This window comes from Telmatherina bonti, assembly GCF_933228915.1.
Source record: "Telmatherina bonti genome assembly, chromosome: 19".
Classification (NCBI taxonomy): Eukaryota; Metazoa; Chordata; class Actinopteri; order Atheriniformes; family Telmatherinidae; genus Telmatherina; species Telmatherina bonti.
Window position 1 is genome coordinate 31,524,585 of NC_136617.1, and position 16,823 is coordinate 31,541,407.

At 39.6% G+C, this 16,823-nt stretch overlaps 1 protein-coding gene across 1 annotated transcript in view; it reads right to left on the reverse strand.

Annotated features, from left to right (window-relative positions):
• Window positions 1-16,823, reverse strand: part of trappc9 (trafficking protein particle complex subunit 9) — a 292,239-nt gene that overhangs the window by 82,910 nt on the left and 192,506 nt on the right. The window contains exons 19-20 of the mRNA XM_079258776.1: window positions 15,771-15,924; window positions 8,241-8,331 (exon numbers count right to left, since the gene is read on the reverse strand). Coding sequence (XP_079114902.1) covers window positions 8,241-8,331; window positions 15,771-15,924 — 245 coding nt within the window. The remainder of the gene's footprint in view (window positions 1-8,240; window positions 8,332-15,770; window positions 15,925-16,823) is intronic.

Genomic DNA, 16,823 nt, shown 5'->3' on the forward strand with positions numbered 1-16,823 from the left:
CAAATCCATATCAGAAAAATTTGATGGAGTGAAAATGTTAAAAGTGTCTTAAGAGTTTGAGTTTTTCATTTTCATTGCTCTGGAAACTCCATGGACAAGAAATTTAATGCGTTTTCTCAACAACTCCATCTAATGTGTTGATTTATAACCATTACTGGATTTCAGACCGGCGAGTCACTCCAAAGATGGAACAATGAAGTTTTTCTTCTGCAGCCATGTCTTGTGGTTTTGCAATGGGCACGTTCACATCTGGAAAGGATCTGGCGTTGAAGGCAGCATGTGTTGCGGTACTTTTCTCAATAAATGCTCCCATCACACAGGTGGAAATGACTTTTTCTGGGACAAATGATACAACCCAACCCCACCACACAGCCTGGATTCTGGATTTGTAGCCGATATGTGTCAAGTTTCCACTGTTTCATGGTGAATCATACACGAGACGTTGACATAACCTCTGAACAAAGTTAACACAAGCTTTCTCTTTGCACTGTAGAGTTTCCAACATAATTCTGTAATGCAGTGATTGTTAGAAGTTCCTGCAGCAATTTGGCTCAATGAACGAAGAAAGCCCATTCACTTAAAGCTGGGTTAGGTGATGTTGGGGAGTGGCGCCCTGTCTTGGCTCCTCCCCCTCTGGTTTTACTCCTTTACTCCTTACTCCCAAGGGTTTTTTTTTTTTTTTTTTTTTGTCAAAAATGAAAAACTCCATTTCAGTTTGAAGGATTGGTCAGAGTTTTTACAGATTTACAGTAAACTGAGGGGTCTAACTGTATATTTTATTGCCCATGATGACTGAATGTATAGACTACTATCAGGACGAGGAACCGCTTCACCCAGAGTATTAAAAAAAAGAAAAAAGAAAAAAAAATGTCTCTGAGCAACATTACCTACCCCAGCTTCAAAGGTGGAGTATGTAAGATTTTCAATATGTTCAAAATAAATTAACTCATAAAATAACTAAAATCATAATTAGATATATTTGATGCGTTATTAAATTACAAGTTTAATTAATGACAAATGACAAAAAGCACTTTTTTTTTTTACTGGTAGGTAAACATTTAAGACGGGTCTTTGTCATGAATTAAACTTAATTTAATAACACATCAAATATGGACAGACTGGAACCTACATGTTTAAAAAAAAACTATCTAATTATGATTGTGGTTATTTTTTAGTTAATTTATTTTGAAAATATTGAAAATCTTACATACTCTACCTTTAAGGCTGCTTTTATATGTCATAATTACAAACATATGTTGACGATTTATGTTTGAAATTACTTTCGTTCACTGAAATAAAGTTCATAAAAAACAAAATAAAGTTTAAATATCTGGTGTTCATTATGTTTACAGTGAAACAAAACTAAGTGAATGTAGGATTACTGCATGTTTTTCTCTATTATTTATGTTCATATTCTTTGCATCAAACAGTTCCTGTTAAAAGATTTCAGTTTGTTCCACACGGCCAATAAAAGTCCAGCCTATTTAACTGTATCCATTAGGACGCTTCCTGTCCAGCACTCTGTTTTATTTGCCCTGAGGGTATCACACCCTGAGCAAGCTCTACACTGATTGGTCAGACGAGCAGTCATTCCACAAGACGACTAAACAACTCCCGCCTGACAGGAACCAGCCGAAACCATTCGGATCAAGAAAAGCAGCTATTTTGGATTTTGAGTTAGCTTTGGCTGACTTGACTGTACGAAATAATTCTTCAACGTTAAATCTTTACAACATTAGTTTGTTTAAATGTAAATAAATGCATTTTAAGAGGATTCCTTCTTATATTTTGGAATTTAATTTTCAGTCACTTGATTGTTTTATTTCAACAATATTGTTGCTTCATCTTTCTAAAACGTGAGTACTCCCAATTGGAAGATGTTGAGAGCAGATGGTGTCAAACTCTGCCAAAATGGCCGACACTAAAACCTCTGTTAGCTCCGCTTCACTTTATCAGAGATGGCCTTTGCAGAGGTAATGTTCGCATACGGCACGCCGATCAGCTGTTTACAGTTACAGCTGCATCATCTCAAAGACAAGCCTGAAACTGTTCTGCATTGTGTCATCTCCATCTTCATTTATCATATGTTACATTAAAGACACATCTTTAATCTCCCCTTACTTTTACTCCAACAGAGTTAAAATAAACCCCGCGCTGGCAGAGAAATACTCATTTCATTATCCGGATGCAATTTTTGAGCATTAGCCTAAAAACAGCTCAGGGCTGAAAGGGTTAAACAGGTTGCATGAAGGATCAAAATACTTTCTGCAAAAGATATGCGCAGATATCATCCTTTCCACTGCAGTCTGCTATCCTGCAGCTTTTCCTCCATGTTCTTCTATCTGACTTTTAAGGATAAAAAATATCTCTGAAGGTTTTTGAAAGTGCAATAAAACTTCGTCACAGATAACTGAACCATTTAGTCATTTAGCCTTCTGGAAAACAGCCGCTGAGAACATCCAAAGCGACTCTGCTGACATTCAGATTGTTTGTAAAAATCGCCTTCCCTCTTCCACAGTTCCATGAAATCCACAGTGAACGTCTGCAGCTTGGTGGACGTGTTTTTCACTGACAGGCTGCCAGACCGCTTGAGCCGCACAACATAATGTCTGGAAGAAGCAGAGATCAATCCAGACCCATATTGCAGTGGATTTAAAAACAATCAATCGTATTTAGAAAACATGTCCATGAATTAATGATGCTCTCATGGTGAGGCTAACTCAGCAGAAGCTCCAAAAAAACACAAAGATAGCTGCAGGATTTTTATGCATAACTAAACTTTGAGTAAAATTAAACAGAAAGAAAATAAATCAACATATTTGAGGGCAGAATAACAGAAAGACATTGTGGTCCTTTCATTCACTTCTTTATGTTCAAATTCCTTTTGTTTTTGTTGTCTTTCAAACAGGCTTAGCACAGACATTTAATCCACTTTTACTTCTCTGAGCTTAAAAACTACATTTCTAAGCAGCCAAATGATGTCACTAATTAAAAAACAAGTCAAACCCACAAAAAAGACGTTATTCGCTCGTGTTTATGGGCTGAATTTATGATCTCATGTTGCTTCGCAGATGTAACGGTGGGGCTCATCCTGTCCTGAGGTTTTGTTTACTAATGGCTTCTGCTTTTATCTTTCAGCAGCAATAATGAGCTTGTAAACAAACACAAAACCATAAAACAGATTCTGGCACTTCTCGGGTCCTCCAAAAAGTGGAAACGGTGGGATTAATTATTCATGGGTTTGTATGGAAGCAAATCAGGAGGCATGAAGCTGCTCACGCTTCACAGCTGGCTGAGCTCAGACAGAGATGTCAGGCCTTTGTCTTGTAGCTCCAGCCTGAGGCAAAGCATCGCGGAACAAAAACAAGTCTTCAGAACTACATTTTTCCACCTGTGGGACATCGCTACAGCCAGGAGCATCATGTATCAGGTGAAAAAAGAAACCATCTCTATTCCTAGGAATCTTCTACATGTTGTCTTTTCTGATCAGGCTCACAGCTCTGGGCTGGCTGAGGGGTCCTGAAGAATCATCAATGGAAGTTTTTGTAGTTTGTATCTTATAATGGATGAGCCAGTAAACATGGTCAAGTCCAACACTGAAAAACGAGTCAGCAGAATTTTAATCTTTGGTTTTCTGTTTAGAACATGATGTTTTAGTTTTATTATTGTTTTCATATTTGCCATCGTCTCTTTCTGAAGTTACAACTGGAGCGAATGTTTAGGCCTGGCTAAACGAATGATTAAATATTTTGTGATGGTTGTGATCATAGCTGCATCGTCGTTATACATGAAAAAACGTCACGGTGACCCATTAAAACCAGTCGTTTTTCCATCATGCTTGAGCTGATTGCAATGGCACACCTGCTGTGTGCAACTGAAAAGCATTAACAGTAAAACAACTGTAAATATGTAAACATATCGGTATAAAAGTCCTGTTTGAAGATCTAACTGGGATTGAAGGAGCACCACTGGTTTAAGTTTGTTCAGACTTTAACATCTAACTCTGCTATTTAAGTGAAGAGCTGAATTGAAGCTCGTGGGCGGTTCCTACCATCACCATCTTGGCAGGGGCGTGCGTGTCGTCTTGCCTGGAAAATCCAAATATGGGCAAAGAGGTGGAGCTGAGAGGGGAGCGGTTAGCGTCATGGCGGATGGTTGACATCGAGCGAACTCTGAACTGCCTGTAGCTAAGAGCTAACTGAGCTAACAGGAGCTAACCAGCTAACGGAGGTAAGCGGGCTAAAGCTAAGTCACATTGTTAACCAGCTAAAAACCGCGGTTGTTCTACGTTCTTCTGACTTGAAGCCGTAGATCGGGTACCTGTCAATCAAAAGGACACGCCCCTTAATATGCCGAATTTCAAGATTAAATTACTTTTAAACGGGTGAGTTAGAAAATATTCACTCCCCCCACAGTCGTCATGAAGGTAAACCTGACCTATTAAACCTAAAATGGATTTTTGAACCAGACTGTAAACATGTTTATTTCTGCTGTGAAGTTGGTCTTTTTAACATGGGAGTCTATGGGGATTTGCTCTGTTTTGGAGCCCCTAGTGGATGAAGGGGGAACTGCAGATTTATGCACTTCCACAAAGGCTTTCCTTTTAACACCGGAGGTTGCTGCTTAGTCAGGGTACAATCTACAGACAATACCTATAATCCTTAAGTACACAAGGCTGCTTGTATACGTGTACTACTCCTACAATGCCGAGGTACATTTTCATTCGATCACAGCATCCAGTCTTCATGGGTAAACACCTGCCATTATAGTCTGCTTGCTTGATATGGAAGTTCAGTAATCTAACTCAGGTGTTTTAGAGGAGGAGTATGTCTAAAACATGCAGGACCAGATTGAGAAACACTGAATAAGGAGACCAATGAACCCAGATATAGTTCAGTTGAACTCGGAAGACTTTCCTGGTTGCCTGTTGAAGAAAAAAACCTGGTTCATGTGGACCTCATGCTGAGAGACGGTGGTCAGGAAACGACTAAAGTAGATCTGTAGACAAGCAGGAGGAATAAAATAAAACCACACCGACTACTTGGCATCTCCAGAAGGTGATACCACACTTCCTCCTGAAGACATATGTTTTTTTTCACAGCGTGTACTCATGCACTGCTCATGTTCAACCCGAGTGTGAGGACGCCTGGGAACATCCCTGTTAATTATTTTTCTCTTTCTGCCCACATGTTTACGGATGGTCCTCATTCAGTTCCACCTCAAGTCGTTTATCATGTTTCTGCTGCTCAAAACGAAGTGAAGAAATAAACCACATTATCCTCTTTGACTGGAACAAGACATAAAACAAACAGATATTTCCATCAGGCGATGGCATCGGAAGGGCGAAGACTTCTGCACCTTCAAAGGATTATTTCTGACAGCTTATCACATTTACATAGTTTAAATAATGTACCTCATGGTGGTGAGATGTGCGTAAAATAAATAGTGATTCAAACAAAAAGAAAATGTTTTCATTCAGACTTCTATTGAGTATGAATCTGTTTCATAACAAAACAACAGGAGTGGAGCCTGCGGTGTAATTTGACTCAACACAGGAAACCTCTCCTGGCCTGGACACGGAGAGGATTGACAGATTCATTGTTCTTTATTGACTGAAATTTTTTAAACATACAAAGCATAAAATGTTTCTTTTTTTTCTCAGCAATATACCGTTTATCTTTTACAAATTACCCACTTTAATTATGAAAGAAAACCTAACATTTGCTGCAGAGAGCAGCTTCTGTGGTGATGAAAGGAGCTTAGGCATAGTCAACATAAAAACTATCTGCATTAAAATGATAAACTATCCAATAATAACTGTCCATTTATTTCTCCACTTAATTATTTATTCATCAGAAGTGAGACAGGGTGAAGTAGCAGCATGAGTGTCTCATCTGAAGCAGGCAGAGCATTCTCAAGTCAGAGACGTAGGGAGGATATTTAAGTATTGCTACATCAACAGCAAAATATTGTTCCAGGCGAGAGAATCTAACCATTTTCTGAACTGCAAAACGTTCAATTTGGCAAAAATATCTGCAGTCTTCCTGACATCCTGTGTCGTAAGGTTGCGCCACAAAACAGGAGCTTTTATGATGGGCACACAAAAACAGTCAAAGTCTAAATCCACGGCTTAGAACGGAACAGAATAAGCAAGTTAACACACTGGCAATACCTGACAAGTATATCACATTAATGTAACCATAGCATTCTATCCAACTGATTCCCAATCAGGGTTGCAGGGAAGCTGGAACCTGTCCCAGCAACAAACAGAATGCTGGACAGGTCACCAGTCCACCAAAAGGCCAACACAGAAACACTCACAGCCATTCTTAGGGAGAATTTAGAGACCAATAAACGGCACACGAATTAGTTTGAACCCATCTTACATGAGGACACTACAGCAGGGCCTTTGCTTGAATCTCTCTGCAGCCGGAACTTGAACCAGCAACCTTCTCGCTATGAGGCAGTGGTGCTAACCACCTCACCACTGTGTACCAGTATGAGTTATTAGGAAGAAATAAACAGTTTGATCTGAAAAAGATCTGGCTAAAAACTCTCCGGATATCAATAATCACATTGGTTGTTGTAGCCTGGCAACAATCAAGTTAATGACATCACAAGAACCATTAGCATGTAGCAGTTTCTCATAACCAATATTAAAGAGTAGCATAACTACATGGAAATAAATTCAGCAGCAAAACATCCAAAACAGTTTCTCTTAAAATAATCTTTCTTCTCAGGGATAAAAAAAAAGCTCAGTAAAAACAAATAATACAAGTTCTGCTGCAATTATTCAGTCCAAAAGAGATCAGTATACATATGCATGCTAGCTTAAGTCCCCCAACAGAAGTCTTTCTCTAGTTTCCAAACTGAGAGTATACTGACGGCTCAGTATTTCTAACAAGCCCAGCTTTGAAGGAAAAGAAAAAGCATCTCTGAGAGTGAGTGATTGAACTGAACTGTTTCCTGGATGGATTTCTATTGAGTTTGAAGTCTAATGGCGGTGCATCAACATGACGACGAAAGATCATATAATCATAATATAAGCTCTACAGCTTCTATTCTCTTCAAAGAAAGAAGGTAAAACAGTGTGATTAGTATCACTGCTCCATTTTTAAAAAAGTTGTCTGTGGATAGTTAATATATAGACCTTAGATTATGCAAACACCAAAAGTACAACTGTATGTCTTCAAAATAAGGTTGGAAACCAACTAAATGAAGAGTTTGGGCCATGAACGTCACAAAAACGAAGACACAGCTGCAATGATCATTGATGACAAGCAAGTAGAAATTCCTCTACAGCAGCTTTGGTAGCGTAACCATTTCAGAGCAGCAGCAGGATTACAAGCCTCTGACTGGACAAATGATTTCGGACACAGACGGAACGGTTCAACTGCGCTTGTAATGGAGCTTGTGATTGTCTTGGCAACTTTGATAAATGCTTCCTAATGGTCTGCGGCAAATTATTGAGCTCAAAATCAGTTAGCTTAGCACATGTCCTCCCCAACTGGATAGCAGAGAAGAAGACATGAGAAAGAAACAGCCACCACTGCAGTTATTACTGAAGCTTTCCACATAAAATGGCAAAATCCAGACAATCTGCAGAAAGGTGAATATGGTGAAGCTTTTCCTCTCAGTGCACCTTATTTCTACCTCAAAAGATTCTTAAATTTCCACACATAAGGCGTCTTTTCTGCAGATTCTCTATGCAAAAGCAGGGCAGTCCCGGCTGATGAATCAAAATGTTGGCAGAGCACAAAGAGAGCCGGGAATCTAAAAAAAACAAACACCCGCAATAAATCAAAAGTGATTTCAGTGGATGATCACAGATGGTGGGACCAAAGAGCGCTCATACGAATGCTGTGTCTCCTGGTGATTCACACATTTCCCAAGCTGCTGTCTACGCTTCTCCAAAATAGCCTGTAGCCCATTATGAATGCAAATAAAAACCATGGCTGGAGGCCAGTTCTGGAGGTGGATGCACTAATTGACAGGTGAAGAAAGGATCGCACATCCTCCCAGATAACTGATGAGCACACAAAATCTCAGGGAACAGAATTCAACTCAGACTTTGGAGGAAAATAAAGAAACCAAACTTTACATTACACGGAGAGAGACACGACATGTTGCACATTTTGTCACGAGCAGTTTGACTTCATGAACTTTCGGTTCTGGTTGTGAAGCGAATCAATAATCACATCCCATAAAGTGGCATGCAGACACACAGATTAGAAACTCACCCCACTGCAGAGGAGCCAGCTGTAGGTGCTCCAGGACCAGCTGGTTGAGGACTCCCTCCACACTGGCTTCTCCATGACGCTGCAGAGATGGGTGGGTGTCGTTAAGGGCAACAGCGTGGATAAAGAATCTTTGAAGCATCTTAACATAAGGAAGTCTGCTCTATATTTACATATTTTACATGCTGCACAAAATACACAAACACAGACAGGTGGAAAAGTATTCAAACCTTCATTTGTTTTGCTTCCAAGAAGCCATATTTTCCCATAATCATTGAAAGTGGTCTTGAGCAATACCTCAGGCTCTCTGAAGGCAGCTGACATGTAGTCCACAACTAGCTCGTTTTTACTTGGTTTAGCTCCAGCTTAAACAGACATTCAACTGCATTCAGACCTGCAGGATCAACGCGCAGATGTTGCTTCTGTAAACAGTTTGTTGCTTACAGAGTTAAAACAAAGCTGCAAAAAATTTTATATGAATTATTATACCTGGAGTAGAATAATAAAAGATGCTCCTGATCATTGTCTGCTTTGTTTCCTGAGAGAGGCACTAATTGTAAATAAGTGTAAGAAGTTTTTCTCTTTTGGTTTTGAACAGTTTGTTGCTGATCTTTACAAGCTTTTGCATTTTTTTTCCTCCTTTTAACTTTCTTCTTTTATCCATTTTTTATTCATATTATCCCTCCATTCTTTTGATGCCTCCCTCAGGTCAAGCATCAATATGCAATTCAGTGTCAAAGTGAGCCTCATATCTGCAAATTTTCCTTCCTTTTTTGTGCATTTAGATGGGTCAAATGTAGAGCCACATTTCCCAATAGAGATTAATTAAGTGTATTATTATTACGATTATGAGCATGATTGTTATTGTTAAAACATCATTCTGCTTGCTATGATGCCTAACAGGACAAATTAAATTAAAAAGAATAGACTAAATTACAATCATAAGCTCTATTATAATGTAATAACTATAGAATACACTAAACTTGTGATTGCAGATGAGTGCTATTAAAACAACAAATCAATTTCAAAAGCTTTAAGATTCACTCTTAAACTTAGCAGCCAACATCAGACGTCATTAACTAATGTCTTTTTTATGGATTCATAGAGATTTCAAAGGTACACAGAGAGTGTGTTTTGATAGCAGTAAACTGACCGCAGGGAAGGATATCAATGTATGAATAGTGCATCAAAAGAAATCAGCTGTCAGAGAGCAATTATCTAGATAATATGTGATGATAAGGACACTGCTGATCATTTACACAGCTGACATTTGGAATAATGGCTCAGGCATTAAGCACTCAGAGCTCTAAACCTGTGTCTATTAACCTTTGATGGAGAATACAGAGCGCACACAGAGGGAAGGACGGCATCAGGAGTCATCTACAGGCTAAACTGTGATGGAAATATTTCAGCTGAAATCTTGAAAACTCAAATTCTGAGTTGTTATAATTCACACCACCATTCAACGACCAGTGGCCTTGTTCTGATTACTGGTATGGCTGTTTGACAGCAACGAGACACCAGAAGCTGATGTTTGTTTCAGAGGCTGACAGTATAACAGTTAATGAAGAAACTGAAGAACTTGCAGCAGCAATCAACCTTGCAAGGAATAAAAAAGTAGGAAAGACAAAGCCATATTTTTATTGCCAGAAAGTAAGAACAAACTCAGATGTGATGTTTGTCAGAAACCATTGATGAAGAACAAAGATGAAGTGATGCTAAAGTAGCGTATCTTCCTCCTGCTATGTCATGCAAATATGTTGCCCAACAGCATGTTTGACAAAGCTGTTGTCAGGGAGACCAATAAATATTAGGAAATGTGACATTACATACATTGCTTGTAGATGTGAACATGGGTCAGATTATGGGTCATATGAACAGAGTGATAAACAAACACTCCCAAGTAACTTAATGTACACTTTGTTAGCACCGTGTTGGCTTTGATTATTGGCTCAGAGATTCAATAAAGTGTTGGAAGCATTTTTCAGGTTTAGCTTAACTTTGACATGACAGCATCTGAGGAAGTTGTCAGAAGACGTATTGGTTGGGAAGGAATGGACATCCATGCCATGGTCCAACTAACTTAAATCCCTTCTCTTCCCTGTTATGATGCTCAGTTTGATGATAAGCAAGTGTACACAGTGATGGAAAAGGTGACTGTATTCCGACAATGCTGGTCCCATTTAATAAAATTCAGCTTTATTTGTATAGCGCCACTTCACAACAATGTTGTCTCAGGGCATCATTTCAACCCAATCCATAAATAGCCTAGCTAATAGAAACCAACTGACTGTATTAAATCATGACTTCGATCTAATCCCTGATCCTGAGCATGCACGAGGCGACAGTGGGAAGGAAAAAACTCCCTTTTAACAGGAAGAAAACCTCCGGCAGAACCCGGCTCAGGGAGGGCAGCCATCTGCCTCGACTGGTTGGGGTGGAGAGGACAGGAAAGACAGATGAACATCTTCAGCTCTTATATATTATAAACACTGCAGTTGGAACCACCAAGCAGCACATTCAGTGAGTTCTTCCTGCTTGCCCATAAGTTTTTGCATGGCACAAACAACAAAGCAGCACAATTTTACTGCCCAAAAAGTTTACCGGGGCGCTGCTTTGAGATTTAGCCTATCTACATTTGTTTAAAAAAAAAACGGCATAAAGTTTTAAGCCATTTATTTTAGAGTTAAACCATGTAAGCTGCGGTATATTGGCAGCTGCTCAATGGCTTGTGCCACTGCCTTAACACAAGGAGGACTAGCAGAGATGCCTCAACAGAAAGTTCTTTCTATCTAAGTTTAGAAATCATGGAAAAAGTGCCGCCTGAGGAGAACAGCTGAGCACGCTGCCCTGAAGGTGATCTGCACACTGAAATAAGTCTTAAACTGTGCTGGTGTCCATTTAATTCAGCGCTACATGTGACTGCTTCTGGCTGGCTGCAGTGTTTCATACAAAGTGCAGCCTGGATGTATGACACTGGCTGTGACAGCTTTACAGAGAGTTTCAATTTTACTCACTGATACAGAGATATTTAGAGCTAGCTTTGGTCTGCTATTGAGACAGAACTGCACTTCCACACCTTGTATTCATGGATGATTTATTAACATGGCTGTGACCTCCTCAAGGGGAACACACACACACACATGCAGAACTAACTACTTTTTTCATCTCTTGTAGTTTTCTCACTGACTGTGCGATGTTATATATAGGAAACCCATTCGAATCAAATCACTACTAAACACAATCGCCAAAACAAGAGTAATACTGCAGCCGGCTCATAAATAACAAATTAAAGTGACTTTTACTTTGCTCAAGGCCAAGCAAGTGTGTCTGAAAACAATACGCACCATAATCAAATCTCCCATTACTCTTGTTTTTCATATTATGAAAGGAAAAAAATGTACCCTCAAGCAGACTGTTGTTGTTCTATTCCAGCAGCTGAGTAGCGTTTATACTGCGCTGGAAAATGATCAGTCATGAGCATCAGGACTGGACTTTAGGATAATCTGATATGCAGTAGTCCACTGACACTGGATTAGTAAGTAACTCAACATCCAAATCAGCTCTATTTGAAAAGAAGCCCAGTTTCTAATGAGACTAGTGCACTTCTTTCTGTCATAAAGCAGCATGCTTTTGTTTTGTTCAAATAAAAAGACACGCGTGAGGCTCTTTAGGTCAAATTTAACAGCTAAAGCAATACATAAAACACCATTTGGTCACTCTGTTTTTTCAATAGGTATAAACTAACCTAGCTCTAACAAACCGAAACAAGTCTATTAGTATCTAACGCAATAATCCTAGATTCCACTCAGCAATGGATGTACACGATGATCTGTACACATGTAAAGATACACACATGCACACACATTGATATACACACCCAGGAAACCTGCTCAGAAACCTGTATGCATGTCATTTAGTTTGTATAACTTTATGAAGATGTGTTTCATGCATTTTTCCCTGTAAATAAACTTGTAATTTACATCTAAATTAGTGTAAAAAAAAAAAAGCCTCTTTGGGTTTCCTCTGGTGTCTGTCAGTGCATCTTTTACATCCAGTTGTGGGGTGATTGATGGGTCTTAGAAGTTTGACTACATGTAACTTTGTGCTATACATTGATGTACAGCACAAAGTCGATGTTCATTTTCCGAGGTGGTTTTTTTTATTGTGCTCTCCAATCTCCACTGTGCAGCGATATTTACAGTGACCAGCCACCTATTTACACTCTTTACAGGCTTCTATTTACAATGGTTTCCCGCTCAGCAAACCATCAATTACTCTCCCCTTTAGTACTCACACAACTCTTCTCCGATTAACTCCTCATTCTCCACCTCGTTCTACTCTGAATGAGCGTCTTAAAAACACAAAGCCCCGCCCCTCACCAGGAACTTCCCCAATTACTACAGATAACCAGGATTCCCCAAGTTGCACCCAACAATATATAGACAATATAGACAAGCAACACAGACAAGAGTTCATGAACATAACCACATACACATTCCAAGAGTTGAACATATAGAAAAGAACATAATACTTGGCACGGTGCGGTGATTAGTTTGTCACGAGAGTGACGTCACTGTCGCATTGCGACATACTTCGGCCATATAACCAAGGTAAACCCCTTAACCCAGCTTTCAATAACCCCCGAGCAGATGTAGAACGACACTCTGGTAAGTTTTCCCACCCATAACCTGCTCCCAGTATTGGCAGCGAAACCATTAGGAGTGCACCCCTACTAGTCTGCTACCTGACAGGTGGCATGACCAGACTAAAGTGGCTACGTAGGACTGCGGGAGATTTGCTGGGGGCCTGACGACCCAGGACACAGTCAGGTCGGTGGGTGTGGGTGTGGGCGTCTGTGACAAGGCAGCTTTGTCACACTGCATTGAGATCAGATGGGAGGAAGACGGCGATACTTAAGTAGACATTAAAGTACATCAAGATTGAAGCTTTCAGAACTAATCCTGTGAATGATTCATGTGTATCTACGCACCGCTCAGCTTCAGAAGAAATTCAAAAATTGTTATAATTGTGATGATTATTGTCATTTCTTTTTCTTTTTGAAAAGAGATTGCTGGGAACACAACATGACATTTTCTTCCTTCACTCCTGCCCACACACTGCCACATCATGGAGAGATAAAACAATGCCCATAATGATGGGAGTGTTTACGCCCTCATAAATGAAAAAAAAAAAAAAAAAAAAAGAGATCATTGCAACATCAGAATGGCAGAGACTGAATTCATCATTAGATGCTTGTGATGCTTACTAACAATCTGACAGGCACTTCTTAAATTCTAAAATGTATAAGTACCATCCAGTATGAGATATGAAGCATGATGGATGAAGCCTGCGGTTAATTATGTAATGTGCTCTCAAATTGCAGCACCATTAGCCCAGAGGCAGAGAGGAAATGGGTGCATCTAATATATAAAAAACAAAAAAATCAGATGTTTGGACTGGAAGTGAAAACCTCCAACAGAAAAGAGATTTCTGCACACATGTGGAGGTAAATCTCTCTATAAACGTTAAATATGAATGAGATAGTTACACTAGCAGGAGGGGAAAAGCAATAATGTCATTTTTGTGGGGACAACAAGAATCTTCTGCTTATATTTGCTTTCTTGAAGCAGCTACTCCTAATTTGGTGTTAAGCTGTTAGTTGTTGCCTCTGTTAATAAAACCACATGATCTCTGGGTCTTCTGAAAGTCTCTTCCTGTTGGGGGAATTTTTTCCTCTCCACTGTTGTCCAGCAATTTGTGAATGACTTCAGACAGATGAGTGGAAGGAAATGAAAATTTCATGTGATTTATTGGTTTCCTTAACTAAGCAACTTTTTATGAATGGGCAAAAACACTTCAAACAGCAAAGAGCATTGAATAGGTTCAAAACTGGTTCATGCCTGCGATGGACTGGCGACCTGTCCAGGGTTTATCCTGCCTCTCCTCAGCTAATTCCAGGATAGGCTCTAGCTTCCCCAAAGGCCTGAACTGAAATAAGCAGTACAGAAAATGGATAAATGGATGAGAGAATGGATGGTTCATAACTGAACTAATTTGCATTCTATCACAATGGACTGGCATTAAAACAGGTAATCACAAATCTGCAAATGCCTGTAGTTGACAAATAAAATGAGGTGAGTTGGACCTAACTGCATTTGACTTGACCCTACTCTGTGTGACTTGGTTTGGACCTAACTTGATGTGGACCTAACTTGACTTTAGAGAGTAGTGGCTTAGGTGGTAGAGCATACCGTCCAATGATTGAAAGGTTGGCAGTACAAAGCCCAGTAAAAATCCTTTCATATCCTTGGGCACTTTGCCCTTCTTGGCTCCAGTGTTGGCAACACTGGTGTATGATTAGTGGGTGTGTGTGAGTGGTTGGAGAGGTAGTGGGTCCTTCAGTCTGCTCCAGAGTAACATTGGCTACACATGTGGCTTACAATGAACAAGTATGAATGAGGAGCAAATGAATAATGGAAGCAATGTAAAGCATGTTCAGTGCCTTGAAAAACACAATATAAATCCAATCCACAGCTTGGATTTGATTTGATTCGACTTGGACCTGACCTATCCCGGCTTAACTCAAACATAAATTTGACTTGATCTCACTTGGACGAAACCTTACTTGATTTGGAAGTAATATGACCTGATTTTATTTGACTTAGACCTAAACTAATTCTGAAATTGGTGACACTTCAGTTACCTGCTTATGCTTTTGACTCAGATTCATAACAAGAAATATAAAAGGTTAAAACAAGGGACATTTTGTTTTCAACCCTCAACAATCTTTACGGACTTGACAAACCTACAGCGATGAAAGTGTCTTCTGCTGAATTGCCTCATTCTGTAAACTTCTGGGTAAACAAATAATAATAACAAACACTACAAACACTTCGTCCAACTGCCAGCATTGTTGTCTCCACAAGAAGCTATAAGCCCCAGAAAGAAGACTAAAAAGGTCATGTAAAAGAGTATGCAGATAAAGGTACTTTTCATTTGATTTCATTTCATAAAGGAAAATGAGTAAAACTGGGTTCAGGAGTGGTGTTGGCAATACTTGGACAAACCCTACATGTATTTAACAAGCTGAAATGTGACTAAAACACAGACGATGTCCAATGGTGTAGATGTGTTTGCCAGTGTTTATCCTATTAAAGGCAATATATTGATGGTAATGTTAAAGATGACAAGATGGACAATAAACCAAAAACTTTGCTTCATCCAGTGAATTCATGTTTGCATCACTATTTCATGTCTACAGATAAACTCGTAGGGAGCCAAAGGAAGAAAACAGCTTGCCATTTGGTTTTTCCATCTGTCACTCCACGCAAACAAGTTCCCTGCTGGCCAGGAAGCCTCTAGACAAAAGATCCAGATGTGCACTGAACAGGCTGATGTCGACAAACAATATTCAGAGGATGAAAAGCTGGTAAAGCCTTGAAAAAAAGAACATGCAACTATTTCAGGATATAAAAACCTTAACCCTAAACTTCCTACTGTATGATTCACATAAAGGCTTTCAAAGGATATAATATTCCAGCAGATCCCCAGCTTGCTGTTGATCTGGCAGCCTTGGGCGTGCTGTCGCTCCTCCTCTAGCTGCTTAGGGTTACTGAAGCGAACAGTCTCCTGGTCCAATGGCGGCAGGCTGTCAAAGTCAAACTTGTCCACCTGGATGGCCATCCTGTGAGAGAAATTAACAAAAAAAAAGCTTTGACAAGCTGAAAGGCAACAATGGAGATGGCTAAGACATTCACAGTGACTTAAGTGTCAAAATTATAATAAATTTTTTTTAAGTACCTGTACATAAAACTGTACTGAAGTGCAGTGATTTCAATGAATTTGATATATTCTTCAGTGTCAAAAACTAATTACTTATGACCAACCATCAACGTTTCCAAGAGTCGAAAAATCCTAAAATGACTATTTTCCAAGGTATAAAATTTGGCAAAGATTTTGCTTGTTGGAGTCCAATGAAAGAACAGTGTGGAAAAGGAAAACAAATCTCTTTTTGCCCAGTATTATTAGACTGGTAAGTTAGCTCTTTGCCTGTTGTGCAAACCAAATGTGATGAACTTTTTCACATCTTTTAGCCAGCTTTATACAAAACAACAGCAGTGAGTGGCTGATGAGCTGCAGAAGGTTGCAGCTGATGTCAATAATCCCCGGCTGCAGCCTGGAGAATGTGGCGGGCCTGGATATTGGGCGGAGTTGGATGTCAAATGGGCGTGGTTAGAGTTAGTGTTACAGTTAATCCAATCAAAATGTATAGGGGGCGGGGTTGGACATCCAGCCCCGACCAATATCGAGCCCTGCCTCATTCTGCAGCCAAGACCCTCTCGTTTATGTCTGTTATTTTGCTGTTTAGTGGAAGCTATATGCAGCCAGTTGAAGTTAATCGGCTGCAGACCAAAGCTAATGTGACTCCTTAGACATTTTGCACAAGTTTGGCTGGTTTGCATCACACCTGCACCAAGATGTTTGTGCACAAGGTTCCACCTTATGTTCTGTCCTCTACATGCTGATATTTAACAATTAATGGTTGATGTAAGGCACTTCATAAATAATGTGTAGCCAGCTGAT